This window comes from Borostomias antarcticus (assembly GCF_949987555.1).
Source record: "Borostomias antarcticus genome assembly, chromosome: 29".
In the NCBI taxonomy this organism is placed as follows: Eukaryota; Metazoa; Chordata; class Actinopteri; order Stomiiformes; family Stomiidae; genus Borostomias; species Borostomias antarcticus.
The window spans coordinates 2,765,571-2,779,185 of NC_140262.1; the positions used below are offsets into that span (position 1 = coordinate 2,765,571).

Sequence of the window (13,615 nt, forward strand, 5' to 3'; positions counted from 1 at the left end):
CACACACACACGCACACACGCACGCACACACACACACACACGCACGCACGCACGCACACACACACACACACACACACACACACACACACACACACACACACACACACACACACACACACACACACACACCGTGTTGTTGATTAAACCAACCAAGGACTATCCTATTTTCCCAGAGAAGAACATCAAAAGGAAGTAATCATGGAAGTTGGAGATTCTCTCTCTCTCTCTCTCTCTCTCTCTCTCTCTCTCTCTCTCTCTCTCTCTCTCTCTCTCTCTCCCTCTCTCTCTCACTCTCTCTCTCTCTCTCTGTCTCCCCTTTGAGCGATTACCATATCAACCAACTGGAATGGAGGAGACGTCTCTGCTCCAGCTTCACAGCCCCCCCCCCCCCCAGCCCCCCCTCCACTTCTCCCCCCCCCCCCTTTCTCTTTACTCTGCATAATTCCATCTAGTAATTACCACTGCAAAAAAAAAAAAAAAACCTTTGAGGGAACATGTAGAAGTTCCTGTGTTCCTGTCCCTCCCAGCTCAGCCCTTCCTCCCCGGATCCCTGACCTCTGCCTGACCTCTGCCTGACCCGGCAGACCTGTGAAGAACCCCCCTGCAGATCATGAATAACTGCGATAGGCTGCTAATAGACAACCCCAAATGAGACCCGTTAGCTCTGATACGATTCCCCAGGAGGTCAAGAGGGCAACAGACATCTAAATGTTGTTAGTAAACCTTCCCGTTGACTCTCATTGACTCTCTGCTCATCAAAAGCTCGTTTGGAAGTGGGTTTTCCAGAGCGTCTCCGGCAATGAGAGTCCTGATGTGTTGTGGTCAGCGGCGTGTGCTCCCAGACTGACCTGCGACTTGTACTGTAATTCGCCGAGCTGGAGCTATGGACGTCCTCTCAGGAACCTCTAGGCGCCAGTCCGGTGCCTAACCAGATTTCACCTCAGAGCTCTTGAGCGGGGAGATTGCTGTCGTCATTGGTTCCAAGCAGAGGGGGCACAACTCCTTTATAGGCAACTGAACTCCATGCTACATCTCAAGCGCTGACCAGCAAATGCAGAGGGAGTAATTTATTTAATTAAAGTCACTCAACCACATCATGACAAGCAGACCCAAGAAATTATGTGTCAAGAAAGGGTTGAGCATACTTGATACATGTATGAATACAGTGTTGTGTAGGTGTGGGTGTGTAGGATATGGTGTGTTGGATGTAGGCCTGCGTGTGGGACTGGCGGACTGCGTAATGTGTGACAGCTCGGAGGGCAGAACTGCTTGTATTTACACCCGGAGCTGCTCCTCTCTCTCTCTTCTCCTTGGGGACCTTCAGATTTACCGAGCCCCACAACAAGTGGCACAGTGTGTGAAGCAAGGCCCGCAACAATGTAGCTTTAGGAGCAATTACATTGATTTACTCTGCGCAATGTACGGGCCCGCCCACTGAATAAAAAGAAGTGGGCTTCAAACCTCTTTTATTCCTCTGTAGTAAATTCAGTATATGCACGCAAATTCAGACAAAAATGGCTCTCGAGGAAAGAGAAGTTTTGTCTTTGGCTGAACAATAGCGCCAGGCGGACGTTCCTCGGAGGAAAAGTTCAGCCGCATCTATCACAGAGTCTGGACCTGCGCGGATAGGACAACGGGACGTAAAGGTGTCAGCCATGGAACTAGGGGAGAGTGTAAATCACGGCCGGGGCAGAACGGGACCGGGAAACGGCCAGCTTGGTGGAGCATCTGCCAGCATTTTGCTACCTCGCATCATTTCTCTCCAATGTCAGGCAAGGACACGTCCCTCGTTTCCACATGACCCCCCCGCGCCGGGAGACGCGCCTGCCTGCCCAACCTCCCGAATGCTTCTGCCCTACCGGGGCGCTTAAAGCTACAGTCGTCGATATCTACAGTGATTAAAAATGCTCTTGCTGTTGCCCACATATCGGCTAAAAAGTCATTTTTTACGTGAAAATATCATCTAAGATCTAAGTTTGCTCCGTTGTTGGACTAGCCTACATTTGTCTGTGGCCCTCAGCCTATTAATGTAAGCTACATATTACTGGAGGTGGGCTGCCTGGTGCCTGCACTTCCCCCAGGGTGAACTCATCCTCAACTCATCCTCAACTTCCCCCAGGGTGAACTCATCCTCAACTCATCCTCAGCTTCCCCCAGGGTGAACTCATCCTCAACTTTTACTGCTCATCCGCCTGTTTGCTTTTACTCCTCATGAGTTCCAGATTTATATTGTTTTTCTTTCCAATTTATTGATTCTGTGAGGAGGCTAATGGAATGTGCAGGTGTGTGTGTGTGTGTGTGTGTGTGTGTGTGTGTGTGTGTGTGTGTATGTATCTCTGGAGAGAGAAAGAGGGAGAGACTGAAGAGCTGCTCTGTGTGTCTCTCTCTGAATGTCCTGGACCACCCAGCTCTGCTATGGACACTTACTATCATCAACAAACAACTTTTACCTGGTGTTCTCAAATAAACTGTGATGAGTTCACGGGACTCACTATCTCACTTCTGTATTTATTCAATCACCAACTCTCACCACTCACTGTGACTTTTAACCCCCTAATGGTTTTCTGAAGGTTTCAATTAAACCTTAACCCCATTCAATCTTTTATGCAAACACTACACACCCAAATAGCGCCTAATGACAATGCTAATGACAATGTTAAACATGACATATTCTGGTATGTTTTGTGATGGAAAGTATTGAGAGGGGAAATAAAATAACTGTCATGTTTATTTCAAGGCTGAATTATAGGTCTTTGATTCATGATGCTTTTGATTGCAATGCACCTTTATTTCAGGCGTCTTGTATTATGGTTTAAACACCAACACTGTTGGTTTGTTTATTCATGTTAAGAGGTTGTTATTGAAGGAATGGAAATAAAACCATATTCTTCACAAAACATGTTTTATTAAATAAAGTCCATACAATAAAATGTGTCTTTTAAATAAGTTGCTGTAAGATACAAAAAGCTATATATATAATAATTCTACATTACAAATGTACATCCCATAGACACCTTGACCATGTTAAAGTGTTCCATGACAGTGTGTAGTGCCTCATGTTTTTATAAAAGGAGATACTGTATATATACAAATCTATCATATTAACATATCAAAAAAAAAAAAAAAACAGTATATATGTATATTTGATCTACAACAATTTAAAATATGCATATACAGTATTTACAAACATCAGTAGCCGGTCCCAAGCCGCTACTTCTTAGCTGCGAACGTAACTGCTGAACTTGGTGGGGAGATTGTCGACGGGGTAGACGGTGGGCCCGGTTTTCATGGTGGGGGGGCCGTTGAGCAGGGTCCAGTTGCTCTGCAGGGCCAGCTCCACCAGGAAGATCTTGAGGAGCACCTTGGCGAACTCCTTCCCCACGCACATCCTGGAGCCGCCTCCGAAGGGGATGTAGGAGAACCTGGACGCGTCCTCGGAGGACTTGGACATGAATCTCTCCGGCTGGAACTCCTCCTTGTTGGGGAACACCTCGGCCACGTCGTGGGTGTCGCAGATGCTGTAGATGACATTCCAGCCTTTGGGAATCTGGTATCCCTGGAAGATCAAAGACAATACGCTGTTTAACGAGCAGAAGACACTGAGGTTCAGAGTTTCATCCTCTGATTTCATCCTCTGATTTCATCCTCTGATTTCATACTCTGATTTCATACTCTGATTTCATACTCTGATTTCATCCTCTGATTTCATCCTCTGATTTCATCCTCTGACTTCATCCACATTCTTTCATTTCCAGTTTCTATAGACAGACTGGATTATGGGTAGCCCAATCCCAGAATAAAATAAAATTTCAGTGGCAATGGAGATTTTCAATTGGATAAAGAGCATTTATGTGAGAAAGTGTGCAAATTAACCTTCTAATTCACTTTAGCTAAACAGAAGTGAACCCCTTCACCTGGGAAACTAGCATCACAATTTTAAGAGTGTGTTTTAGTGAAATGCCCCCCTGAACCCTAACCAGACCAGTAGTGTTCTGTAGTGGGTAGTGGGTGGTTCTGTAGTGGGTAGTGGGTGGTGGGTGGGTGGTATTCTGTGTCCTTAAATCCTGACATTCTGAACTTACGTTGAGTACGAACGTCTTGAGCGCCACTCGGAAGCCCCCCGGTACGGGCGGATTGATCCTGAGCGTCTCTTTGATGATGGAGCCGGTGTACTTGAGCTGCTCCAGAACCTCGATGTTCAGGTTCTCACCCTGCAGGTCCAATCCTTCCTCCTCCTGAGACAGAGAGAGAGAGAGAGAGAGAGAGGGGGGGGGGGGGGGGGGGGGGTTAGAGCCCTGAATATGAAATACGATGAGATGTTGATGATGAATTTAAGGAGATGACTAAGAGTGTGCATGAGTGTGTGTGTCTCACCTTTTCCTGCAGCTCCTGTCTGAGCCTGTTGACCACGTCGGGGTTGAGCCCCAGGAACATGACGAGGGAGGTGGCCGTGCTGGCCGTGGTCTCATGACCTCCAAACAGCAGCTCTGTGGCTGACTCCTTTATCGCCTGGGGGGACAATGGGAGAGAAACCAAACCATTTACTCACGAGAGCAAAACATTATGTCTAACAGAAACCTGTCCTCAAAAATATCAACTTATCCAATCACACATTGCGAAATGTACAATTATTTTTTTTATTATTATTAAAAAAAAATATATATATATATAAATGCGTCAGGCTACATGTATGGAGCGTGTTTATTACCTGCATGCTAAACGGCTCTCCGTTCTTCCTGCTGCTGTCAATCAGCTGCTGGAGCGCGTCTCTGTGCTTCCTCTCGTGGTCTGACTCCAGAACCTTCTTCTTGATGTTCTCCTCGATTTTAGAATGGATGAAGTTACGAGCTTTTAGTCCCTGTAGACGAAAAACGATGCATGTTAGATTGGATTAAACATGCTTAGCCTGACTTTAGCGCATTGGCTCATTTTACTGCAAAATTATCTCCCATTCAGTAATGATTAGGTCACTTACCCGATATAAACCGCTGAACGGGACATCGATGGGGAGAGAGAACAGGTTCTTGATCATCTCCTCGAAGGCTTCCACCAGCCCCTGTTCGTCGGTTTTGATCTGGTCGGGCTCGAAGCCCAGGAGAATCCTCATCGAGATGCGGAACATGAGACGCTTCATCTCCGGGTAGACCAGCACGCACGAGTCCCTCTCCAGCCAGTCCTTCACGGCGCTGCGCACCTCCTCCTGGATCACCGGGATGTACAGCTCCAGGGCGTCTCGGGAGAACGCTCGCATTATCGCCTGAAACACGCAAACAACTTTTATAGTTAGCACCATGATGGAGCAGAACTCACGGTTGATTGAAGATATCGCCCGTTCGTGCGTAATGGAACAAACAATGCATTGAGCGGCAAACGCCTGGACATTTAATTCTAATTAAATTGGAAACCAACGCACCTTTTTCTTGTTCTTGTGCTGAGTCCCGTGGACACCGGAGAGGGTGTCTGAGCCCAGGATTGTCCGTACGGACGCCGGCCATTGAGCTGCGACCAGCTTGTGTTCCCCCAGCAGAATCTGCCTGACGTTGTCCGCTCCCATAACGCGCACGGTGGGGTTGCCAAAGAGATGTGTCCTGTATATGTACCCATACTTCTGACGCTTCATACGAAGGAATTTCCTCCTCTGCAACAAGGACCAATCAAACGGAACAATAAATATACAAGCTGTTACCAACACAGTGGGGAAATATAGGCAATAGCAGAAGATAATGTTATTTTAATTCATTCGCGCATAAAGTTGCATTTACCTGGAGGATCAACTGGAGCGTCTCTCCAATGAAAGGTAACCCCATTGAGCCAGGAGGAAGCGGGCTACGACAGCTAGGATCGCGCCCACGGATCATATAAACTTCCCATAGTTTCACAGCAACTAAAAAGAGCAAGATTGGGAGCACAATTGTGCACAAGAAAGTCGCGACTAACGTGTTCAAAGCCATTTCCGTTGCGCACTCGGGTAACCAGCGACTATCTTGGTGAGAGACTCAGGTTCAGCAAGAGTTTGTTTGCAACTGAAAGTCTGTCTGTTTATACGCCCTTTTATAGGCTTTCCGCTGGTCTCGGCGTCCTGTTACCTTGCCCAGATAAATTAGTTCACACAAAGTTCATCTTTAATTGTGGTGTCATCTCGCTCCGCCCACGGGGTAAGAGCTTCTCCAAGCCCTTAACCATTTGTTATAGGCGCATTTTAATACTACCTCCTGTTGGAGCTAGACAATCCGAGGATTTAACTTTGAAAAGGTGTTAATTCCCCGAGACAATAGGAAGCATCGGAGGTCTTTTGTTGCAAATATTCTGCAGTTGACACTCACTACATTGGCCTGGGCTTAATGCCTGGGGCGGGTGTAATTGAACAGCTTTCAACAGATTTAAACTTGCGCGGTTTGCGAAAACGTAAAACCCTCTCGCTTTAAAGAATTCCTTCATCCTCATTAGACAGATTCCGCCGTGTTTGTTTAATGCAGTTCATTGAAAGTTAACCGGTAGGCTAAGCCTAATTAAACATTAAATCAGACAATTAAGCCGCATCTCTCAACAACAACATAATTGTTTAATTCGATCCAAATCTCTCTCTCCTTTACCCCAGGGATTAAACGTCTTTTAGATCACCGTGCTCTTTCTGACTATTAGAATGATTAAATGATTAACACGTAGGATCCAAACCATTGCCCTCCACATGCCCCCTTTACTTAGAGCTGGAGATACTGTGTGACGTATCTTTGTTGCACTCTGATTGCACCCCTAATCTAAAATTAGACTTTAACCTGCTGTCCGTCTTCTCTTCTGCAGACCATGACACTGTATCCGCGGAGCGTCAGTTATAAAAATGATATCTCCCTCGCAAGCGGGTTCAAACGTGGGTCACTGGGGAACCGTCACGGGGGTAAGGCTGGGTTATCGGCGGGCTAAGGGCGGTATGAAAAGTAAACATCACCAGCCAGCCACCCCGCTGCATTTGGCATCACTTTTTACGACAGCCATAACGCGGAGAAGGGCCAGGCGAGTCAGTCAGTCAAGCAGGAGACAGCCCGGCTCCGGGGTTCACAGCGACTCATCGTGGATTTCCCCTCTTCTTCACTGTGTGTCGCACTTCGGTGATGAGGCGCTTGCCCTGTGTTTCACCCCCTCTAGTCGGTGTTCGCTGGCAGCCCATCCACATGGCTTGATGGTAGGTAACCGGTAAACAACATCACATCCTCTTGGTATTCAAGCAGCATGCCTACATGGCACAGATAAAAGATTATTTGCAAACGTGGTGTTTTAAATACAGCATATTCCCCAGATTAAGCTGCAGGATGAGTCATAGTTTATAATATTCCACTGTAATAATTGGAAAATAATGGGAAACAGATCAGATGTTAGCCTTTATCATATTCCTCCGCCACATGGTGACCCGAAGTTCAAGTGTAGGTTCTTACTGTAAAGCAACATTCCCTATCGACCCATTTGTTAACCCTTTCATTCCCATGTCCATCCATCACTGAAGGCTGTTTCACGCATCATCTCCGTTTCCACGCAAAAGCTTCGTTTCCACGAGACAGAACAGTTATTCACACGATGAAGTGAATGAATGAATCACACTTCATCTGGAAAGTAAAATAGCCTAATATAACAGCTTGTAAAAAACAAAACTAGAAGCCACCTGTTATATTTACTGGGTGTCCGTTCCACAAAATTTAGAAGTAATATCCGTGTCCTTTGTGTGTGTGTGTGTGTGCGCGCGCGTGTGTGTGTGTGCGAGAGAGAGAGAGAGAGAGAGAGAGAGAGAGAGAGAGAGAGAGATGAGGTCTGTGTCAGGAGCGCATCGTCAGCGATTAGCGCTGGAGAGCTCTACAGCGCCCGAGGGGGGTGTGTGTGTGTGTGTGTGTGTGTGTGTGTGTGTGTGTGTGGGGGGGGTCTTCCCCATTCCCGTGCGCTGACCTGCTTGTGACCTCCAACACGGACCCTGACATCTCGGTGAACTCTCGCGCAAACAGCTCGCCAAGTTCACTGTCCGTCAAATCTACTGGAGCTGGAACAGCGGTCATTACAGTGGCAGAGCGGCATTATTGTCTCCGCAGCGCCCCATTCTGTGTCAATAACACCAATCAAACGGCGGGGTTAATTAAAAACATTTACAGTAACATTCTAACTGGGTCAAGAGAAGCAACCCAGCTTTTTAATCGGGGGAAATAAGCTTTGCTTGGAGCCACATGTGTCGGAGCTGTTTCTATTTTACAATAATATTCAATTTATCTTGATATTGTTTCTCTCGCGTCAGATTTGTTTTAGAAATGTATGAAATTCCAACTGTCAGCAATTCATAAACTTAGTGGCTTAATTTGACATCTATTGTCTATTTTGGTAACTAAAATGGTAATTTAAGAGATTTACAAATGTAAAAAAAAAAAACGAAGTACGCTCACATGTAGGTTAATTTAAACATAAATGTATACAGATTGAACAGAAAATCTCGAGACGTGGCCCATGCAGGGGCCGGCGCTGTGATGGCTGTTTGATTTGTAGGTTTACATGACGTCTCTGCAGTTTGATTTGTAGGGTTACATGACGTCTCTGCAGCTTGAAGCGCTGCCGCAGCAGGAGGAGGTCAGGGGACCACGGAGCAGAGGTTCACTCCGAGGTCACCCCACCGACCGTCCCGAGATGCAGCTCTTGACAGGCCTCATCTCCACCGACTTGTTACGAGGCGAGGCCGGGGCCGCTGTGAAAACACCCCGCCTTCAGGCGCGCTTTTCCTCCCCAATGAAAAAGTTTATTGCCATGTGTCAGAGCCATGTAAACGGAGCGCGGTTTCACTCATTCCTATTGAAATGCGTGAATAAGTGTCGAACGAGACACATGGCTAACACACTCCTTTCTTAAGGGTGTAAATGGCTTGTCCCCTCGCGTTATCACCAGGGTGCATTATAAAGTGACAGCTGACTGGTGGTGATCAGCAGGGATCACTTAAGGAGGACTCTTTCCTAATTAGAATTATATCTAAGCTTTCTTTATAGATCTATAATCTATATAGATTTATTTATTTCTAATAGATTTCTATAATCATATTTCTGTGTGATATGCATACACAGTAGAGGTATGTCTGACCACCCAAGGCAGTCTTGTAAGCCCCAATTAAAGTGACATGATTACATTTTCAGTTTATTAAACAAGTCAGTCAAATGCAATACACCCTTTATGCAGTCATTTAAAAAAAGGACCTACTGTATTTCAGAAGCTAAGACGTTTCTTGACAAAATAAACATAATTACATAATTCACATAATCACGAACACCCACCACCTGCTCCACACCTAAATGAACTAAAGGCAATTACACTTTACAAACAGTGCTTTGTAATTAAGGTTTCCCTGACAAGTCTCATACAATGAACATGCAGGTGACAGTGTTCATAGATTTGCATAAAGTTTCACAGTAGACATCATCAAGGCACTTGAATAGCTACAATTGTAAAACAACAATAACAACAAAATCACACCTACATTAATTACACCTGTAACCAGAGTAGGATATTGATGCCAAAATAAGTACAATGAAAAAAAAAGTGAGTCTACATTTTCCTCCATGTTACAATTGAAATACACACCATACCTTATGTAACACAGTCTAATACAACGTTATGATAGTTATACATTAAATAATACAACATTACACACGTGCCCTACTTGAGCAACGGTGTACGACTCAACTGTGTTCTTATATTTACATACATTTTGTACACTGTAGCTTTGCACAGCTGTCAATATCTAGCCGTGATGAGATATGCATGAGCCAGGGTGTTCCTCACTCCCGGAGTCTCTGTAGCGGAAGTGGACGTACAGCCCTTTCACCGGGTGGACCACAGGGACAGTGTGCATCTTGGGAAACGCGTCCGTGGCCAGCCTCATCTCGGCGCCACCCAGCAGCTCCACCGCCAGGGTCTTGACGATGACCTGCGCCAGCTCCCGCCCCACGCAGCTCCGCACGCCGCCGCCGAACGGGACGTAGTTGAAGCGCCCCGCCGCCCGCCCCTCGTCCCGCTCGGCGCCGAAGCGCTCGGGGTCGAAGAGGTCGGGACGCTGGTACGTGGCGGCGGTCTCGTGCGTGTCCCTGATGCTGTACATGATGCTCCAGCCCTTAGGGATCTGACAGCCCTGCGGGGGTAGAGGGGACGGCAGAACACATCGCTCACTGTCAACATCCTGTAAACAAACAACAGATAGTGCTGTGTTTGTGCGCTGTCCGTATTGCTGTTCGTTTGTGTGTGGTCACTCACTGTTACTTTGGGGCCCCTTTCGAGTTGAAAGTGTTGGCCGGGGTCAGACTGAGTGATGATGTGTGATTTATAATAATGCATAATTGTAACCCTGGTCTGACCTGTAGGGTAAGCGTGTGTGTGTGTATGTGTGTGTGTGGCGCACATCCACAATGGCAGACCTCTCTCGCCTCATTAAACTCAAGGCGCCAGCAATCCTCCCTATGTACCCCCTTTCTCTGATGTCCATACCCTATGTGTGTGTGAGTGGACGTGCATGTATGCGTTTGTGTGTGTGTGTGTGTGGGAGGGGGGGGGTGCATCCATGCATGCATATCTATACATGCGAGAAATAAGCAGACTACGAGAAAGAAAGAGTTCATGCCTCGGAGGTCAACATGTCCGGCAGTCCGTCCCAGAGATTCATCCGCCCTCCCCTCCCAGTGTCCATCCTCATCCCATCCTCATCCCATACTCACGTCTAACTCAAACGTCTGCAGCACGGTCCTGTATGCTCCGGACACGGGCGGCAGGTATCGGAGCACCTCCTTGACCACGCAGTCCAAGTAGCCCAGCCTGCCCAGCGTCTCCAGGGTCACGTCGGGCCCCTGGACGCTACACAGACCCGGCTCCTCTGCTCTTGGATATCGGCACTTCCTGTGTTTCTCCGTTTCACCACTAGGGGACCCGGTGGTCTGTCGCTGGCGGTCTCCATCGTCAGCGATGATTGGCTGGTGGTGGTTGTTGTTGTTGTTATTGCTGCTACTGTTGCTGTTGAAGTCGCGGCCCAGTCCCATTTCTTCTATCTCTGACCTCGCTTTGTCGGCCACTGAAGGATACAGGAGCAGGAGTAGGACCAGGGAGGTGGAGGCGCTGGCCGTGGTGGAGTGGGCAGCAAAGATCAGCTCCACAGCAGTCTCCTGGAATAGAGTACACCTCCAGTTTACCCTGGCTCAGTGATCTGAAGAGGAACTTCTCTTTCACTACAATATGAAAACATCTTGCAATACTCTCCACATACATTACCACTTTGTTTGTTCCATTACACCAGAAATACCAATGACTGAAATGTCAAAACATTTCTCAATTCCAGTTACTAGACTTGGACTGTGTGTGTGTGTGTTGAATGCATTACCTTCAGTTCCTGCATGGTGAGCTCGTAGTCGTGCTCCTTGGCACTTTTGAGGATGTAATCGAAGGCGTCGCTGCAGCCATCAGCCCGGTTCCTCTGGAGCTTCTCCTCGATCATCTTCTCCATGCAGCCATGAAGGACGTCTCTGGCATGTATGCCCTGGTAACACCACAGAGGAACACACGATATGGCACACTATAACAACAAAAGTTATCAATAAACAAATGACAAAAAGTGGAGTTAGATCCTATAACTGAGGTTAGGGAGGAGAAAAGACAACATCACCACTGTTCCAATCTAACGAGAAGCACCTGGCCACGCCTCGCCAATCAACTCAACTGGACACACCTGTTAACACCATTCCTGTGAGGTAGTTTCCTGCCAATTATCCACAGTATATAAACCCACCTAGCCTACTGCTCTCTCGTTTGTACGCTTGCATCCCACCTCCTCCCCACCTCCTCCCCATCTCCTCCTCTGCTCTCGAGCTCCTCTATCTGCCCTCCAGGGACCGCGCAGGGGTCCGAGCGCCTCGAAGCCCGGCCGATAACCCGAAGGACTCATCTGCCGCACCCAGAGTCTCATGCCTGGATACACTCAGCTCATTCATTCATTAATACATAATGTAACTTTCTTTGTCAATCATTCTGTTCGTTATTGTCATTTGTTCATTCCGTCCATTCCAGTACTTCCCTAAACATTTCCAGTCGTTGGTGTTGTCTTTTGAACTCGTGAAACTGCACATATTGTTTGATTGAATATCTCGACACCTTTTTACAAACACAATGTTGCCAACGCAGATTAGACAGTTTCAAATATTATAATATAATATAAATATAATATTAGCAAGTATCCTATAGTGTACTACTTGAATATTAAGTGAACTAATGCGGCGCAGAACTCACTTTCCGAAGACCGCTACAGCACACGTCAAACGGGAGGGAGAAGAGGTTGTCCATCAGCTGCTCGAACATCCTGGAGAGGTAGAGGATCCGGGACTCCTCCACGTCCAGACCCAGGATGACGCGCAACGCGATGCGGAACGTCAGGGCTTTGGCGGCAGAGAAGACGTCAGTCGGGCCCGTGTCCAAACACCACTTGGCTACCTCTGTCTTCACCACGTCCTGCAAGTGAGGAATGTACGTCTCCAGTGCTGCGTGGCTGAACACTTTGGCCAAGATCTGTGGGAAATTAAAATGAACACAAAGGAAGCACGTCGTTTTTTTTTTTTGTGTGTTAGATAATAAACTTAATCAATAGCCCAAACTTACAAATTAATATTCAGAAACAGTTGTCGTCCTTACTTTACGTTTTTTTCTGTGAAGGTCTCCGACGGAGTTGACCAGAGTGTTGGGTCCTAGGATGATGCGTGTGCTCTGGGGCCACTGCGCGCACACCACCGTGTGCTCGCCCATCAGGATCCTGCGGATGTTCTCCGCTCCCGTCACTCTGATGACGGGCTTCCCCAGCAGGTGAGTTTTAAACACGTTCCCGTACTTTTCCCTCCTCGAGACGTGGAAAGAAGAACCCTGTGGTAAGAAATAAAATAATAATAATAGTTATATCAGCGTAGAATATTTTTGAAAGGGTGCGCGAGGTTTCTGGATATAAGCCTACTGTAGGCTATAGCCTACCCAGACAGTCAACTGCAACAAACACAAAACGTTGACCAAATAGGAGGCACAATACCGACTTCATGTCTTAAACATTTGCTTACGATTTCTGACCTAGTATCAGAGAAATGACCTCCTCTTGCGCATAAATAACTATATGAAGAACACAATCGATGCGTAATTACGCACGGCACGGTAGCATTCGTCACTGAAGAACATACCTCGAACAGCCATTGGAACGTCTCCCCTATGAGTGGCCAGCCCATGGAGCCCTTTGGTAAGGGCAGTGGGCTTCCCTGGTCCCGGGTGATGGTCCAGCGCAGCTTCCACAGTTGCCGGGAAACGGCGGTCAGAAGCAGCACAGAGAGCACAGATGTAAGTGCGGTGGCTAGCACCGATAAGGTATTACTGAATTCGTACATGGTCATTCTCGGATACCATCGAGTGGTATTTTTTCGCCGTGATGAGTTTTTATTCAGGAGCAACAGTGGATAAAAAAAAAACCTTGTTTTGGATACCTAGGTAGCGGTATTATGCGATCAACGGTTTTTTTTCTCCCGAAATCAAATCAGGCAAACGCTAAACCACAATGACCAGGTTCCCTAAGCTATATTTAAGAGGCAAT

The 13,615-nt window shown here is 47.1% G+C and overlaps 2 protein-coding genes across 2 annotated transcripts; both read right to left on the reverse strand.

The window, feature by feature from the left end:
* Positions 1–3,217: 3,217 nt before the first annotated feature.
* cyp26a1 (cytochrome P450, family 26, subfamily A, polypeptide 1) lies at positions 3,218–5,912 on the reverse strand (the record flags this gene model as incomplete). The annotated part of the gene is made up of 7 exons (XM_084459851.1): positions 5,763–5,912; positions 5,414–5,638; positions 4,976–5,257; positions 4,709–4,858; positions 4,375–4,509; positions 4,083–4,235; positions 3,218–3,556 (listed from the first exon to the last, which is right to left on the reverse strand). Exons 1-7 carry the CDS (start codon positions 5,856–5,858, stop codon positions 3,218–3,220), a joined length of 1,380 nt encoding a protein of 459 aa, XP_084315977.1. The 5' UTR covers positions 5,859–5,912.
* A 3,845-nt stretch (positions 5,913–9,757) lies between these two features.
* Positions 9,758–13,418, reverse strand: LOC311326874 (cytochrome P450 26C1-like; the record flags this gene model as incomplete). The annotated part of the gene is made up of 6 exons (XM_084459852.1): positions 9,758–10,144; positions 10,725–11,165; positions 11,381–11,536; positions 12,283–12,558; positions 12,682–12,906; positions 13,212–13,418. 6 exons carry the CDS (start codon positions 13,416–13,418, stop codon positions 9,758–9,760), a joined length of 1,692 nt encoding a protein of 563 aa, XP_084315978.1.
* Between the last annotated feature and the right edge of the window lie 197 nt (positions 13,419–13,615).